This window comes from Sardina pilchardus, chromosome 24 (genome assembly GCF_963854185.1).
Source record: "Sardina pilchardus chromosome 24, fSarPil1.1, whole genome shotgun sequence".
In the NCBI taxonomy this organism is placed as follows: Eukaryota; Metazoa; Chordata; class Actinopteri; order Clupeiformes; family Clupeidae; genus Sardina; species Sardina pilchardus.
Genome location: NC_085017.1, coordinates 13430856 through 13448740, shown reverse-complemented (window position 1 = coordinate 13448740; position 17885 = coordinate 13430856). Strand labels below are relative to the sequence as shown.

At 46.4% G+C, this 17885-nt stretch overlaps 1 protein-coding gene across 1 annotated transcript in view; it reads left to right on the top strand.

The window, feature by feature from the left end:
• Nucleotides 1–17698, top strand: part of rapgef5a (Rap guanine nucleotide exchange factor (GEF) 5a) — a gene marked incomplete at its 5' end in the record, with an annotated part of 53292 nt that extends 35594 nt beyond the window's left edge. Inside the window, 13 exon segments of the mRNA XM_062528879.1 lie at nucleotides 2943–3034; nucleotides 5983–6013; nucleotides 6590–6671; nucleotides 7312–7461; nucleotides 9241–9338; nucleotides 10712–10834; nucleotides 11892–12070; nucleotides 12744–12834; nucleotides 13130–13180; nucleotides 13292–13379; nucleotides 13888–13952; nucleotides 14150–14204; nucleotides 14592–17698. Of these exon segments, the coding sequence (XP_062384863.1) occupies nucleotides 2943–3034; nucleotides 5983–6013; nucleotides 6590–6671; nucleotides 7312–7461; nucleotides 9241–9338; nucleotides 10712–10834; nucleotides 11892–12070; nucleotides 12744–12834; nucleotides 13130–13180; nucleotides 13292–13379; nucleotides 13888–13952; nucleotides 14150–14204; nucleotides 14592–14710 (1224 nt within the window). The 3' untranslated portion in view covers nucleotides 14711–17698.
• Between the last annotated feature and the right edge of the window lie 187 nt (nucleotides 17699–17885).

Sequence of the window (17885 nt, the reverse complement as noted above, 5' to 3'; positions counted from 1 at the left end):
GAAGTTGAGGTCTAGGGTCATAGACAAAGAGTCAAGCTGCTTAGAACTGCAATTATAACTTGACACCGTCAGTGTGAACGGAATGTGACCAAACACATGCACACTCACACACGTATACGTACACACACACATGCATACGCACACGCACACACACATACACACCCACACACACACACACGTATGGACGCGAACATTCACACGCACACACACATACGTACATGCACACAGACACACACACACACACACGTACGCACACAGACACACACACACACACGCACACGCGTGCGTTACATAGGTGCCTGACAAATTGAGTTTCTATGTAAACGAGTTCTAGCTAATCCCCATCGATCACGTAGATGTCAACTTTAAGAGGGCCCTGTTGGCCTAGTTTTTTGCGTTCAAATGTGATCAAAAGGGAAATGTTCAATCTAACACACAGGCAGAGTATATGCAAGACGTACGATTGTATTGAAACACACATTTCATTATACCCTGTCACCATCTTTGACCATCATTTAGGTTGGGTGGACACTTATTTTTCAATAGCCAATGAGTGTTTTGATATGTTCAAGCTGGTTTGGAGCCGTTTCTCTCGCTAGTGCAGAGTGATGAGATCTCTTGGGTGAACTACTGCTCTGTACCCTGCTGGGCTGCATAAGGCACTAGGGTGTGAATGAATTAGATTAGTCTTTTTGCTGTGTGTGAGTGTGTGAGTGTGTGAGTGTGTGAGTGTGTGAGTGTGTGAGTGTGTGAGTGTGTGAGTGTGTGTGTGTGATGTGCAGAGCAGTGCTGGTGTGTAGTGTGTAGTTAGCGATGGGTAGCTAGGCTAAGCTCCATTGACTCCTGCTCCAGTCCCTCCTGCAGGACTCGGGAGATTAGCAAGCACCCTGAGGGCCCAGAGCCTCAGCCAGGCAGCCTGGTGCCTCATGATCGTCTCTTCTCTTCTCCCTTTCTCTGGCTCTTCTTGCTCATTCTTTCCTCTCTCTTCCTCCCTCACACTCTCCATTTCACCACTTCTCTCTCTCCCTCTCCCACTTTCTCTCTCTGTCTCTCTCTCTCCCTCTCCCACTTTCTCTCTCTGTTTCTCTCTCTCTCTCTCTCCCTCTCCTCTCTCATTCTGTGTCTCTTGATGTATTCGTGCACGTGTTGGGCCCTAAGCCCTGCACAAATGTGGCCATTAGAAAACAGTTGAGTGTGATCCAGGGGCTTAAGCCCATTAAGGCTGTTCATTAGATAGTGAAATCTGAGAGAAAGTTGGTGTGGCTCATTAATGAAAACTGAGCCCAGAGCGTGGGTTGCTTGTGTTTGTGGATCTGTGTGTGTGTGTGTGTGTGTGTTGTGTGTGTGTGTGTGTGTGTTTGGGTTCGTACATGTGTGTGTATGTTTTGTGTCTGCGTTGTATGTGTCTCTTTTGTGTGTTTGTGTATAAGAGTTTGTGTATGAGTGTTTTGTGCGTGTGTGCGCGTGTGTGTGTGTGTGTGTGTGTGTGTGTGTTTGGGTTCGTACATGTGTGTGTATGTTTTGTGTCTGCGTTTTATGTGTCTCTTTTGTGTGTTTGTGTATAAGAGTTTGTGTATGAGTGTTTTGTGCGTGTGTGCGTGTGTGTGCGCGTGTGTGTTGAGTAAACAGTCACGCTGTGTTTGAACAGATGGCTCTGTGCTGCTGCTGCTGCTGTGATAAGAAGTATCAGCTTCACAGCTCTTCCTCCACACCCAGGTCACACTGATGCAGCGAGATGCTTTCATTTAGATGTCATTTTCCCCCTCGCTAAACCAAATCAATCCCTTCAAAACCTATGTGTTGGCATTTCTCTCTCTCTCTCTCTCTCTCTCTCTCTCTCTCTCTCTCTCTCTCTCTCTCTCTCTCTTATTCACACACACGCACACGCACACACACACACACTCTTTTTCTTTTCTCTCTCTCACTCACACATACACAGACATGTACGCACACACACACTCTCTCTTTCTTCCCCTCTCTCTCTCTCTCACACACACACACACACACACACACCTCTGATGATTTCTATTCCCTGCTATGTCCTGTCCCAACCTGCCCGTTCCAGTCAAGAAAGGCTGCCATGGCAACCATTCTGCCACATCTGTGACGAGCTATTCAAGGGTCTCCGGTGTAGATTATTACATGTGCACAGAGTTAGTATCCCAGGTGATAGTTGCCTAGTAACAGACGTGAGGGGGCCGTGGCTGGTTCTGTGAGGTCAGTGAGAGAGAGACAGAGAGAGAGAGAGAGAGAAAGAGAGAGAGAGAGAGAGAGTGAGATTGACTGATCAAAACAATTGAATTGAATGAGACTGTGTGAGAGAGAAAGAGACAGAGGGATAGAGATGGAGAGAGAGAGGGGCAGAAAGAAAGAGAGTCATTCTCTTCTGAAGTGAGGTGGTATGAATTCATTTACAGTGATCTGAGCTATAATGGCTACCATTACCCAACACAGTCATGCAGAATATGACTGTGAATCTGGAATGGCGGGGTGTGTGTGTGTGTGTGTGTGTGGGGGGGGGGGTTGTGGATGAGGGGGATGAGGTTGTGTGTGTGTGTGAGAGGGGGGGTGGGGGTGGGGGGTGTTGTGGATGTGTAAGTGTTGTGTCTGCATGTTTTCCCAGAGATGTATTAGCGCAGTCAGGTCCTTGATTCATGCGTGGTGATATACTGCCCTTCTTATTGCCCTCCGTGTATGCAAGCGCATTTATTTGAACATAAACACATGCCCCCTCATGCACACACACATGCCGTCAGTCACACACACACTGTCGCAGCACTTTATGGGTCGTCAGTTCTGTGTATAAATCTCTCTCCTTCTTCCTCTCTCTCCCTCTCTCTCATCCCTCTCTCTTTATCCCTCTCCTTCCCCCCTTCTCTCTCTCTCTCTCTCTCTCTCTCTCTCTCTCTCTCTCTCTGTCCCCCTCTACACATTCCCTGCAGACTCTGTACCGCTATGTGCTGGAGGATGTCTACGAGTTCCCGACCTTGGAGAAGGACCTGAAGGAATTCCAGAAGCTTCTTAGGCGTCGACAGTGAGTGTCCCTCACACTGAATGTGATCAGTACACGCATAACACACCCCCAACACACTTTCTCTCGGCCCTTCTCTTTCACACACACACACACACACACACACACACACACACACACACACACACACACACACACACACACACACACACACACACACACAGTTGATGTCCAAACAGAGAGTCACACTGTACAGTCCAAAACAAGTGGCCTCTGTGTCCGTCCCCATTGGCCAATCAGAGCCATTCAGGCCGGCAGCCCAAACTGCGGCTCGTCTCTCCTCGTCTCTTAGCAACCTGAGGTGACCAGGCCACACAAACACGTCCAGTTGTTCATTCAGACAGAGGGAGAGACGGGGCGTTGCGGAGATGGACACATTTCGTGGATCTGTGTGAGACGAAGGGTGTTGGCATGCCAGTTCCTAAAAAAAAAGCCTGTCATCATCTTTGTTTTAGTCTCGTGTTCTCTGGTGTCAAGGGTAAAGATTAAAAAAAAGCAGAAACGAGAATAAAAAAACATCCGTTCCCATCACTAGAAGCTGTCAAATGTGTCCATTCAGGACATGTCCTTACAGTAAAGACTTGATTTAAGGCGTATCTTGGTCTGATGACTGGACTTGTTTCACTTCTTTGTATCGTGTGAGACGTGGATCTAATGGAGGAGGCATGGATGGATGAATGGTGTATGGGGGGTAGCAGATCACTGAGGAGATTAAAAAAAGCAGAAACGAGAATAAAAAACATCCGTTCCCATCACTAGAAGCTGTCAAATGTGTCCATTCAGGACATGTCCTTACAGTAAAGACAGTTTGATTTGGTCTGATGACTGGACTTGTTTCACTTCTTTGTATCGTGTGAGACTTGGATCTAATGGAGGAGGCATGGCTGGATGAATGGTGTAAGGAGGGTAGCAGATCACTGAGGAGTCTCTTGTTGTCTTTGTGTAGAGTACCCTACAGTAGTGTGCCATCATCATGATGCATTATAGATGTATGGGAGCTGCTGCTACAGTAAGTGGATCAGTGGCATGAGTACACTCATTAGAGCTGCGTAGGTGTGTGTAGTGTACTGTACCTCAGGGTGTCTTTAAAGATCACACACACACTTGCTCTCCGTCTCTGTGTGAGACCTCCCTCATCATTTGAAGCCCAGATGAATTGACAGTGAGGAACTTCTCAATGTGCTCTCAAGCCCCCATTATCCACACAGAGGTCAGGTGTCGTTGCATTTCCCCCTGAACCAGGTCAAAGGTCAGAGGTCAAGTGAGGCTACGCTAAGGAGCCGCGAGCGCTCAGGGGAGAGAGTGGAGCCGCTTAACGTCATTAGGTCTCCATCACAGACCCTCTAATTGGCCCACCTGCCAGCGTTCGGACGCCAGGGGCCGGGGCAGATGGGTAATCACACATGTCGGCGCCACTCCCTGATGGATATCTCCACTGTGTGTGTGTGTGTGTGTGTGTGTGTGTGTGTGTGTGTGTGTGTGTGTGAGATTGGTGTGAGCTGCCCCCCGCATGTTCTCGCTTTTATGAGGCCGTTAGGGAGAGGCGAGCGGCATCCAGCGCTCGTTTAACGGCTGCGTGGCGGCAGATTGCCTAATTGAATCCCAGGTCACGTCACACACACACACACACACACACACACACACACACACACACTGCACCGTGCCGCACCCTGCCGCCCCAGGTGTCCCAGAGTCCACTTGGGGGGGATTCTGTTCCCTTTTGATCCGCCAAAGAGGGGAAGCGTTCGGAGGCTCAGCCTCCTGCTGCTATACAGAGAGAATCTGGCTCCTTAAATAACATTTGACCCGAGCAGTGCCAGCCGTCATGGAGACACTACAGTTTAATTGGGGGGGAGCAGCAGATTATGGCCAATTGGATAAAGGGCTGGGGGGAATAGCCTGATGTAAACTAGGGAGTAAAGCTGACTGCTATTAAGACAGAGAGACGGACAGAGAGAGAGAGTGATGGTGATGGTGATGGTTCACCGGGCAGGATACTGAACAGTTAGAGTTTATGGGTAAGAATTTTAAAGATGTAGCCTACTGTAGAAATGTGAAGATTTCAAATGCTTTAATTCCTTTACATTATCAGATGTTAGACTATGTCTTGTTTTCATTCGGCGAGTTGAATGAAGTTTGCTGCATCAGCAGCGTCATAAGTCCAGTGTGTGACAGTTGTGGTCACTCCAGGCTGACCAAACATGACGGGCTATTCATGTGTAAGCAAGCCCACTCACACCAGAGCTATAAAATGGTGGAAGTAGTATCCCCAGCAGTCTGGTTCTGGCCTGTTTAACCCGAGTTTCCTTTACTGTTCCCATAAACCATGAAGCTCAACACACACACACACACACACACACACACACACACACACACACACACACAGGACATGGCCATCCATCAGTTGTGTTTCCTCTCAGGCAGAGGCCTAGCTGAGCGATGGGCTCAGTCTACTGGGAGAGATCAGAGCGATTGACCGTAATGCACTACATTTCTCTAAACTGACATCACCGCCACACAACGACTGACACACACACACACACACACACACAAACACACACACATGCACACGCATACACACACAGATGCATGCATATACAGTACACCACACACATGCCTACAAATGAGTGTGTTCACACTTGCACAGATACAGACGCATGCCAAAACTGAACAAAACACATATGCAATGCAAATACACACAAGTGCATGTGTTCCCACACAAATACAGGGCTGGTCAGACATAAAGTGCAATGTGTCCAGAGGTGGACAGTGAGTCAGCTTCCCTCGTCCCTTCCTCTTCTGTTCTAGAATGCATACTTTGCTTCCTGTCAGGACACCAAGGCTCTTAGTCAGTGGTTGTGTGTGTGTGTGGATCCAAATGGACCAAAGGTGACCAGGTCAGGTGGCTATTTGACTTCTAATCTGGTTTTTGTTTTTGTTTGATATTTCAGTACGGTGGATGACTACACCCCTCACCAGAAGGTACAGTTATTACACATAATGAGATATTCCCTCTTTTGCTCCCTACGTTTTGTTTGTGTGTGTTTGTGTGTGTTTGTGTGTGTGTGTGTTTGTGTGTGTGTGTGTGTGTGTGTGTGTGTGTGGAGAGAGAGAGAGAGAGAGAGAGAGAGAGAGATGTTATCCATGTGTGTTCCTGTATGTGTGTCTGACAATACCATCGGCTTCTCGCCAGTAATAAATGAAATGAAATCTTATTTTATGAATTGATTGAGAAATGCACAGTCTGTATTTTTTTGGTGATGAGATATCACAGAGCAGTGTCCCCTACCTCATTGGTAAACATAGACACACCATATAGACACCACTGGGGCAAAGGGCAATAGAATATTTGTATTTCTGCCCTCAATTACCCCCCCTTCCATATGCTTCCTGTCACCCTTGCTCCTAGTTGGAATAAGGCTGTGATCTCGCTGTGTGTGTGTGTGTGTGTTTGTGTGTGTGTCGGAGGGTGGAGGGGGACAAAAATGAAAATGTCTTGACGTGCGACGTGTGAATGTGTGAGAGTTCACAGTGGTGTGCGTTTTGGCTTCCTTGCAGAACAAAGCCCTCTTCCAGCAATTGAGTCTGAAGGAGAACTGCCTCACTCTGCGGCCGGGTGCAGCCAGCGAGACCAAGGAAGGTGAGTAGCGTTGCGCCGCTCGCGCCTTTCAAGGACCTCTCCTGTCCAAATCACGCTGACGTTATTCGCACAGGCCTTTGGCGCTGACACCGCCATTCTTTGCGCGTTACACACACGATTGCCGTTATACCGGGGGATGTGATGTCATGGTCTTGCTATTTCGAGCTCATTCGAGTCTTATCGGAGGGCCGTGAATGGGATCAGATTTGTGTTGTGTTGTGAGCTGTGAGCCGTGGTGTTCTCTTTAGGTCAGTTTTAATGAAGCTGTTTTCTGTTCCGAGTATACTCGGTCCTCTGTGACTTCTTTACACAGTGGTGCTCCATATTTAAGTGTCTGCTCTCTCTCTCTCTCTCTCTCTCTCTCTCTCTCTCTCTCTCTCTCTCTCCATCTCTCTCTCTCTCTCTCTCTCTCTCTCTCTGTCTCTCTCGCTCTCTCTCCCTCTCTCGCTCTTTCTCTCCATCTCTCTCTCTCCCTCTCTGTGCACAAAACATACACAACAGTTTGGGAGTGCCACAGCTCGTGTGTATCCCTCCGTGCATTTGAGGGCCTATCAGTATGTTTGTGAGCCCGTATGCGTTTTGTTGATGGCCACTGACGTTGCGCTGATGCCCCCCCGTCCTCCTCCCCCCCCCCCCCCAGTGCTGTGCCGTGTGTACGTGAGCCCCGACTCGTTCGTGAGCGTGCGCACGCGCTCCACCGTGGTGACCCAGGAGCTGCTGAGGGTGGTGGCGCAGAAGATGGAGCGGCCGGAGGAGGACATGATGCTGGCCGCCGTCACCTACAGTGGAGGTGAGAACGCACACATGCACACACACACACACACACACACACACACACACACACACACACACACATACATACAGTACTCACGCCTGCACATATACACACACACACACACACACACTGCACCATGCCACGACGTGCCGCCCCAGGTGTCTTAGAGTCCACTTGGGGGGCATTCTCTTCCCTTTTGATCCACCAAAGAGGGGAAGCGTTCAGAGGCTCAGCCACACACACACACACATACATGTATACACACATGCATGTGCACACACACACACACACACATACATGCTCACGCCTGCACACATACACACGCACACACATACACGTATACACATGAATGTGTACACACACACACACACACACACACACACTTATGTAATGCTGTTTACAGTCATGGTACGCACATATTTAGACGTTGTGCCCACTATGAAAATCATAACAGGAAGAGATGCAAGCACACACACACACATACAGGAAGAGATGGAAGCACACACACACACACACACACACTTATGTAATGCACGGTATGTACATTTTTAGACATTGTGCCTACCATGACTACAAGCACACACACATACAGGAAGAGATGCAAGTGTGCGCACACACACACACACACACACACACACACACACACACACATACACACACACACTCACACACTCACATACACACTCACTCAGTCTAACACACCAAATTCTTCTGACAGTCGCCAGGTTAGTACAGGTATGAAAAGTCACACACACACGCACACTCTCATAAACACACACACACACGCATACACACATGCGCGCACACACACACACACACACACACACACACACACAGTGTGAGTCTGACAGCCCCTGTCACAGCGGGCCATGTCATGTTGGATAAGTCCATCACGCTTGAGTCACTGTGCTGATGTGAAGGGTGTAAACGAAGCCAAGCGCTCAGGCTGACAGTCATTAGTGCAGCTCATGATCTTATCCTCACACACACTCATTCACACACACACACACACACACACACACACACTCACACTCACACACACTCATTCTCACACACACATACAGAGGACACACACTCTGCCGGAAGGAGAGAGTAGTAGTTGTTAAACTCACATACACATATACACACACACTCTCTCTCTCTCTTTCTCTCTCTTTTTCTCTCCTTCTCTCTCTCTCTCACACACACAAGCACACGCACATACTCACACAACACACACACACACTCAATCACTACAGTGCCTGAAGGAGAGATGAGTAGTTGTTAAATTCTCCCTCTCTCTTTCTCGCCCTCTCACACACACACACAGACACACAGACATGTGGAAATTAAAAGAGAATGCACCATTCATCTTGATCTAATTTGATGTCTTTCCCCTTCTCTCTCCTTCATCTATTTTCTTCTGTTCTCTCTCTTTTTCCTATTCTCCATCTGAACTTGATGGCCCTCTCTGTCTCACTCCATCTCTGTCCATCTCTGCTCTTCTGGATCTTCTGTTTTGTCTCCTTCTGTTTGTCTTGTCCCTTGATTTGTCTCATCTTCTTCTGCATCCGTCTCTGTCTATACCTCTTACTCTCCCTCTCTTTCTCCTTCTCTCTCTGCCTCCATCTCTCCCTCTCTCTTTGCCTCTTTCCACTCTTACTCTCTCTCACCACCCCTTTCGCATCTCTCTCTCTCTCTCTCACTACTCCTCTTTGTCTGTCTGCCTGTCTGTCTCTCCATCTCTCTCCATCTCTCTCCCTCCCTCCCTCCCTCTCTCCATCTCTCTCTCTCCCTCTCCGTCTCCCTCTGCAGAGAAGCGAGTGCTGCAGCCTCATGACAGCATCTACTCCGAGAGCCTGACGACTCCAGGCAGACTGATGGCATGCCGGCGGGACCTCAGTGAGATCATGGTAAAGTCTGACGCCTCACTTCCCCTGTCACTCAAAATCCTGCAGCAGCCCCCGCCCCTGCCTCTGCTCTTTACTCACACTCTACTGCCCTGGTTACCCCTGCGTCCTCCTCCACTGCCCCTGTTGCTTCTGCTCTCCACTCACTCTACTGGCCCAGTTGCCTCCTCTATTTCTTCGAATGCCCCAGTTGCTTTGGTCGCTCAACCCCCTACAGCAGCCCCTCGCTTGGCCAAGTCTCCTGTTTCAATCACATTCTACTGCCCTAGTTACGGCTACTCTCCAATCGACACACTACTGGCCCACTTGCCACCTGTACTTCTTTTCCTTCCCCTGTTGCCCCGTGTAGTCCATCCCTCAAGCCCTATTGCAACCCCTCATCCCCCCTTTTGGGTTTGTTTTTTGCCTCTATTAACCCAGTTGCCTCCCACTCTGCTCACTCTGCTCCTTCTACTGCCTCTATTGCCCCAGTTGCCTCTCACTCTGCTCCTTCTACTGCCTCTATTGCCCCAGTTGTCTCCCACTCTGCTCCTTCTACTGCCTCTGTTGCCCCAGTTGTCCCCTCACTCTGCTCCTTCTACTGCCTCTATTGCCCCAGTTGCCTCTCACTCTGCTCCTTCTACTGCCTCTATTGCCCCAGTTGTCCGCTCACTCACTTCACCACATGAGTCTTCATATCTGGCCTTGAAGACCAAACCCCATGTCTGCTGTTGTTGCTCTAGTTGCCGTTTGTTTTGTAATGAATTAATGAACTCATTAACTACAATCATTGCTATTTACCCTCTGTGGGAAATTAGCTTGAGAAATATTTAGTCTTTTGGCTCTGGAGATTGGCGATTTCAAGGACTGCTTTACAGAATGTGCCGGAAAGGCAGAGAAAAACAAACTGTGAAACCATCCATCTGAAACTCATTATGAGATTAGGGGTGACTGGTGGTGTTATGTTTATTACAAAAGAGGAAGATTAGTTTGGAGATGGTGGAGTTAGTTTGTTATTCTAGTGGGAGAATTTATTTTTAAATTGAATTGTGAGGTCTTGTGGCGATTGATGGCTTTATATTGCTTCCCCGTTATGTTTCAGCACTAGAGGTGAAATTGCTTACGTCTGCATTGTTCACTTCGCCTTATGCTTCGGATTACCATACATAAGCATAAACACATTAACATACATGAGCAAACAAACATGAGCAACGACATCGTCTTTCAACTTGACATATTGGAATTTGAACCCCTAAGTGATTGATGTCTTTGCCATGCCTCTGAAGTGAAAAGTTTCTCAGAATTTGATATTAATACAGCAGTTGATTATTAACTTGGGCCTATTACAGCTGTCCTTAAGTATCCCTTAACCGAACCCCCCTCCTCTCCCCTACCAGCCTCCCCTGACGGAGTGTCCTGAGGTGGGCCAGCGACCGGTGCGACTCCTGGGCATGAACACATGGGACGTGTCCATGGCACTCACCAACTTCGACTGGAGCCTCTTCAACTCTATACACGAGGTACGGAACGCTTTACACTCATAACATTCTTAACATACAGGTACACTCTGTTTGTATATGCACCGAGGTTATTATATTTTACCAGGTTATTTTTAAACTAAGTGCAATCATATTTGCATGTCCAAAATATTGTACTTCTGCACAAAAGTGCAGTTATTTAATTTCCAAAATAATTAAATAAACTGAATATAATTCCTCCAAAACTGCAGTTTGACACTTGAAGTAGTGCTGTGCAGGTTTATATGGGTGGAGCTAGCTCGGAGTCTCCTCACAGTCCCTCACAGTCCCAGCTCCCAAGCCTGGGTGTGTGAGGGGATGACTAGGCCTACTGCTGCTGCCCATTCGGCCTCTCAGCTTAGCTTAGCTTAGCTTAGCAGTGCCAGTGCTAATGCTGCCTTTCAGTCCAAACACTGGCAGGCTAGTTGAGGTCAGTAGGAACGTGTGTGTGTGTGTGTGTGTGTGTGTGTGTGTGAAAATGGTGAAAGCTGTTGGGAGGAGATCCCCCTCCCAGCAGGCTTGCCCCTCTCAGACCCCTTAAAACCAGTTCAATGGAGGCTGGCTGGCAGCTTAGCGACTAGCGGCAGCCGTTGGTCCTCCCCAGGCTAACGCTAATCGCTAATCGGCGGCCTGAAGCTGGGATTGGACTGAGAGTCACTGGAAGCGGCCTGTGGAGAGGAGCCCTGTTGCTGCACTGATTAAACTTTCCTCTGTGTGTGTGTGTGTGTGTGTGTGTGTGTGTGTGTGTGTGTGTGTGTGTGTGTGTGTGTGTGTGTGGTGTGTGTGTGTGTGTTTCTACAATGCATTGTTGCTTTTGCTTGTTGCTTGTTGCTTTTGTCATGTGTGACATTGCTCTTTCTGTTTGACTCTCCCACTCATCTGATCTGTGTTTGGAGACAGAGAAGAGAAAATTATTTACCATAAAAAAAATAAAAAATAAACAATTTGTGTCTCACATACAGTATAGTCACACCACTTTCTTTCTTCCTCTCTCCCTGCTATCTCTCTCTTTCTGTCTGTCTCTCTCTCTCTCTCTCTTTTGTTCTTTCTCTCTCTGCAGCAAGAGCTGATCCACTACACTCTGAGCCGCCAGGCCAGCAGTCGCCACACGGTGGCGCTAGAGGTGCTGCTGCAGCGCTGCAACGAGGTGCAGCAGTGGGTCATGTCCGAGGTCCTGCTGTGCCACTCACTGGCCAAGCGGGTCCAGCTGCTCAAGAAATTCATCAAGATCGCTGCACAGTAAGACATAAGCACGCGTGCACACACATACACACACGTACACACACACACACACACACACACACATAGAAATACACACACACATACACATACCATGTATGGGAGAGAAAATGATAGATAAACAAACTGTGTGTGGTGTAAACGTGTGTGTACCTGTGTGAGGGAGAGACTTGAGTGAGAGTGTGGGTTTGAGTGAATGTGTGGGCTTGTTTATATTATTTAGATAAAAGGAGATTATATTTTAAAGGGAAATCTAATTTTCATAGCGTTGTTTTTTCACATCCTTCCCAAGCATAAGACATAAAGCTCTTTGAAGTTGGTTTGAATGAATTCCCCTACTTTGGTTTGCTTTGCCCTTTGATTACACTGAGGTTTCATCATGACCCATATTACCCAGCCAGGGAACACACACACACACACACACACACACACACACACACGCACACACGCACACACACACACACACACACACACACACACACACACACACACACACACACACACACACACACACACACACCAGGCCACTTTCTGTAGGTCTTTGTCCAAAATAGCCTTCAGAACATAACCTTGACTTGCCTGCTGTTCTGGCCTGTCTGTGACACGGGTGTGAACTTTGAACTCTGACCTCTGACTTTGCTGACTTTAATGAACCTGTGTGTCTCCCCTGCAGCTGCAAAGCCCAGAAGAACCTCAACTCTTCCTTTGCCATCATCATGGGCCTGAACACAGCTGCGGTCAGTCGGCTGAACGTCACGTGGGAGGTGAGCGCCTCTATGGAAGCATAACATGCACACTGTACACATCATGTGTGTGTCAGTGGGCATACATACACACTGCAACATAAACCCCCACACATATGTAGTCACGTGTGTGTGGGATGGCAACGAGATACTGTATCTGTTTGCATGTGACTGTGGGAGTGTATGTTGCAACCATATACTTATGTGTGTGGGTTGGCAGTGGCACATCATCTGGCTGTATTTGTTTTTTGTGGGGAGAATTTCAGCGTCTTGACAGTATGACCTTATGACCCTCTTGTGCTTTCTCGGTTTCCAGAAAGTTCCTGGCAAGTTCAAGAAGCTGTTCTCAGAGCTGGAGCTGCTGACGGTAAGCAGAGTGATTAACTCATGCCCAGCCCTTGGCCTTGTGAAAGATCACCATAGCCTGGAAATGACGGGCCGTCTGGTGATAACCTTTTTACCTTTCGGCTGTTTGTAGGACCCGTCTATGAACCACAAGGCCTACAGAGACGCCTTCAGGAAGATGAAGTCCCCCAAAATCCCATTCATGCCCCTGCTGCTCAAAGGTACTGCTGAGCACCTAACGCATGGTTACCTTACGCTACCTTTCCCTAACGTATGGTTACCGCTACATTTCCCTAACGTATGGTTACCTTACCTACCTTTCCCTAACGTATGGCAGCGCTACGTTTATGTGCTTTTCAACCCTGTGTGTGTCTGTACTTTTAATGTAAATGTTGCAGATGTTTCTGACTTATTTACATATTGTAAGATTTTGCTGAACCTAATGAAATTCTTAAGTGTGGAGGCACACATGAACTAGGAGGGAGTAGAGGTGAAAGGTCTGTTAGTTTTAATTAAGCGAAGAGATACAAGTGGGAGTTATAGGCGCATTGGTAGAGAGTATCGCCATGGCACAGATTTGGTTGTCGTATACTGTAGTAGCGATGAAGAGCCATAGAATGCCTCTCGTCAAATCAGAAATACTAAATACTAAATATTTGACCAAACCTGATTGTTGTATAATTTACATTACACGAGCTGAATAGCCTCTCTTTGTACTCCCAATTACAGACATCACCTTCATTCATGAAGGAAACAAGACATTTCACGACAACTTGGTCAATTTCGAGAAACTGGTACGTATATTTACACTGCTGACCTTTTCATCAGTTGATCATTATTAATGAATAGCACTTCTTTAACCTTTTTCGCTCTGATGCACCTGGCACATTTGATCTCAGGCATAATTGTTGTGATGTTGAAACTGGAATATTGTCTGTGTGACGCTGAGCGGTTTATTGATTTGTGACCTCACTTCCTGTTCTCTCCTTAGCACATGATTGCGGACACTGTGCGTCTCATCCGCCATTGCCAGACAGAGCAGACAGGTAGGTCTTCATTTCCTTCCCCTCCCACTCCTCTTCCTCTTACCCTCTCTTTGCTCCCTCACTCTTATTGGTCAGGATCTGTCACATGGTTCGGCCCGTTTCTTATCTAGAAACAGCCCAGACCCAGCAACAGAAATGCGTCACAGCTCCAGTTGTCATAGGAAGGGGGGGTGGTGGTGGTGTGTGTTTTATGTGTGTGTGTGTGTGTGTGGGTGGGTGTGTGGGTACATTGTTCCATCTTTCATCGATTTCTGTATGTATGAGACTACACTCTCAAAAAACAATCTGAAGGTTTAACAGTTAAACATGTTTGGTTTCTTTCAGTGAAGAGAACCATTGTACCATTCTAAACTCTAGTTTTTGTTCTGATGTTTTCTCCTTCTGCAGGAAATGAGGGCACCCAGAACTGTGGCCCAGAGGTGAAAGCCAGTATCCACTACCTGCACATCATAGACAATCAACAGACTCTGTTCGAGCTCTCGCACAGACTGGAGCCCAGAGCATAGAAAAGGGCACCCCCTGCTGGACATGGTGTGTAAATACAGCCAGCTGCACCAAGTTCACAGCTCTTGACGTTTGTGTACAAATAGCACCCTCTTGTGTTTGAAAGGACAAGCAAAGACCCTTCCGCCATACAGTGAACAGGACCAGCTGGTCAGTGATGCCAGCCTCAAACCAGGACATATGCGGGCTCACTCTGTTTGACTGACAGAAGTCAACTCATGACTGAAGTTACTGGCACTCGTGCCGCCAGTGACCAGTTTTTCTTTTGCCAATTTGAGGAGACACACTCAGCAACTCCTCTCAGCTCTCAACATGAGACATGCAGGACCTCAGTAAGGAAAGAGACTTTGAGAAAGATGTCACGAAGAAGCCAATATTTATCAAGATGTTTATAAGGTGCTACGGCACCAGTTTAGACACCGAGGACCTCACTAATGGACCTGTTAGCAGGCAGACAGTTGACCTGTGGCTTGCCTGATTGAGAAAAAAAAGATAAATAAAAACCATGCTTGTCCTATCATGTCACAAATCCATAGGCTACACAGACAAAATGCCTCCCCACCTCCAGTGTTGTATTTTTGCTTTGTTTTATGTGATGTAAGACTCATCCTTAACTAACATTTTTATCCTTTGGTTTGAGGATCTCACTGGTTGGATTGGAAGCACTGATACATTGGCTCAGTTAAATGGAATCATGTGAGGTTCAGTTAAATGTGACATTCCTTATAGAACTGCAGAGATATCAACGCAATAGTGGGCAGAGGTTGTAATATAGAAACATTATTTCATTCCTTCGTCACTACTCTCTGTCGTTGTCTTTATTTTTGGTGGTCCACAAGTTACATTTTGATGTTACATGATGGTGTCCACCAGCTGTGCATGTGCAGCGAAGGGGATCATATTGCATCGGCCAATTTTCAATTTTCACTTTTGTACAAAGACATATGTATATTTGTACACATATTTGTTGTTACGGAAAGCCATTGGCAGTGTTACTTCACAGATGGGTCAACCATATTCTTTGCCAGGATTGTGTGTTCGGAGAAGGGAGGGTGTGTGTGTGTGTGTGTTTGTTTGTGTGTGTGTGTGTGTGTGTGTGTGTGTGTGTGTGTGTGTGTGACGTGTGTGTGTATGAGAGAGAGAGAGAGAGAGAGAGAGAGAGAGAGAGAGTGTGTCTGTGTGTATGGGGGAGGGTTTATTTGGATAGCACGTTGTCTGTTGGTGTGTATTTGGCTGTGGTGAGGCGCACGACTCTGCCACATGGTTTGTTTTGGTAGCGCCATCGGGAACGGCAACAGCTTTCCTCGCGGCGATCGATGATGTCACGTGCTAAGAAAATGTCCTACACTCACATTGCTATTTGCACTTGTGTTTAATTTACTTGTTTAGTTTTGTTTTCAACAGTCTGCTTTTGTAAAATAATGTGCAAGAATGTATATAGATTTATAATTGTTCTGTGGTGAAACATTGAAATTGTGTTTCTTTGGTTTGTGCCAATACATTTAAGTGGGAGAACGATGCAATATAAACCATGTAAACAGTTGTAATGCCTTACCCACGCTTTGTACACCTCTATGATGGATGCCATTCACTCACGTATATTTTCACATCTGATCCCAGAGCATTGACCTGTGCCACTTTTGGGAGACTTGACCTTAATGCTGACCTTCATTTGTTTAATTAAGACGATAATCTCACTCTTGTTGGATAAGCATAAATAATAAATAATAATTAACAATCTGACATAAAATTGTCAATACTCAGGAAAACACATAACAATGATCTTTTGAATAAGGACATTTTTTGCGACTTAATATAAGCCATGGTTAGTTGTAATATATATTTTGCAAAATTTTAAAGACACAAACAAATTCAGAAAAATTAAAATGTCAACCGAGCTTTGGCAACATCAGTGAGTCTTTGGGATTTTGTGCTTCTGCTTTCTAATCCTCTGCATCCTGTAATTTGTGAGGTTTCTTGTGGGTGTTTTAATGACCCTTTGTGGACTTTGTGTACATCTGCAAATGTGTTGTATCACTAAGTGAACAGGACAAAGAATCCTTATTTATATATCTATTTTGTTTGTTTGTTTGTTTGTTTTAATTTATGTGTCAATGCGAAGACTAGTGGAATCGCAAACGCGTCTTCTGTTTTCTGTTTATTTAGTAAAGAAACAGTTTTGTGTTGATATCATGATGGCAACAGACTGATCTGATCAGATTGGATCTGGGTGGTTTCTCAAGCATGGTTTTGTGACACACCTGGCAAAATGACCTCAAAGAGTTAATTGGTAAACCTCCTCATAGCAGAGCTCTATGGTTTCATTTTGTTAGGGGGGGAAAAGGTGTATCGCTTCATTTATGAGGTTTATCACTTACTCTGAGTTCATTTGCCAGGTTTGTTACATATTTGGAGTAGCCCCGGGCCCTGATCTAGTGATTCTGGAGAATCCGGAACGGTAATCTCACTCTTGTTGGATAAGCATGAATGGATCCGGGACAGAAGCAGCCCAGTTATTGTTCCAATCCAGTCCAGGTCCGCTGCTACTGATGTCCTCTACGCTGTGGATGTTGCTGTGCCTTCTCCTCTTCATGTAGAGAGAGTGGGCACTGAAGATGATGATGATGATGATGGTCTTGAAACGATTGTGACATGCCGTGTGATGCCATAACAGAATGTTATACTAATGTTCTATACTGTTCTGTTCGGGGGGGAAAAAAGTTGCTAAGGCGGTTTGCATGGGGTCTAAAGTCAGTGCCCACTGAAACACAATAAGAATGGAAACAAAAAAAAAGTCTTTGTCAGCAGAAAGTGTAAATATAAATATGTTTAAAATATTATTTATGTTTTAAAAAAAGAAAATGTTGCAAAGCAATACAGCCATGGTGTATTCACTTTCCCAGTTCTTGTTATAAAAACACACACCTGTTTTCTAAAGTATGCATTTTTACTCTGATGTAAATGAGCAAATAAACCATTTATGTAATGTTGTTAAGTGTCCTGTTGTCATTTATATTTCTTTGCTGAAAGACACGAGAAAAAGTATTCTATTCATTTGGATAAGATATATCTTTGAGGTAGGACGCTAACCTTAAGAGGTCTAATCCCAGGTGCTCACCTATCATCAAACACATGAAATTGGCTTGGCTCAGAAGATGTGGTCATTAATTATAGACG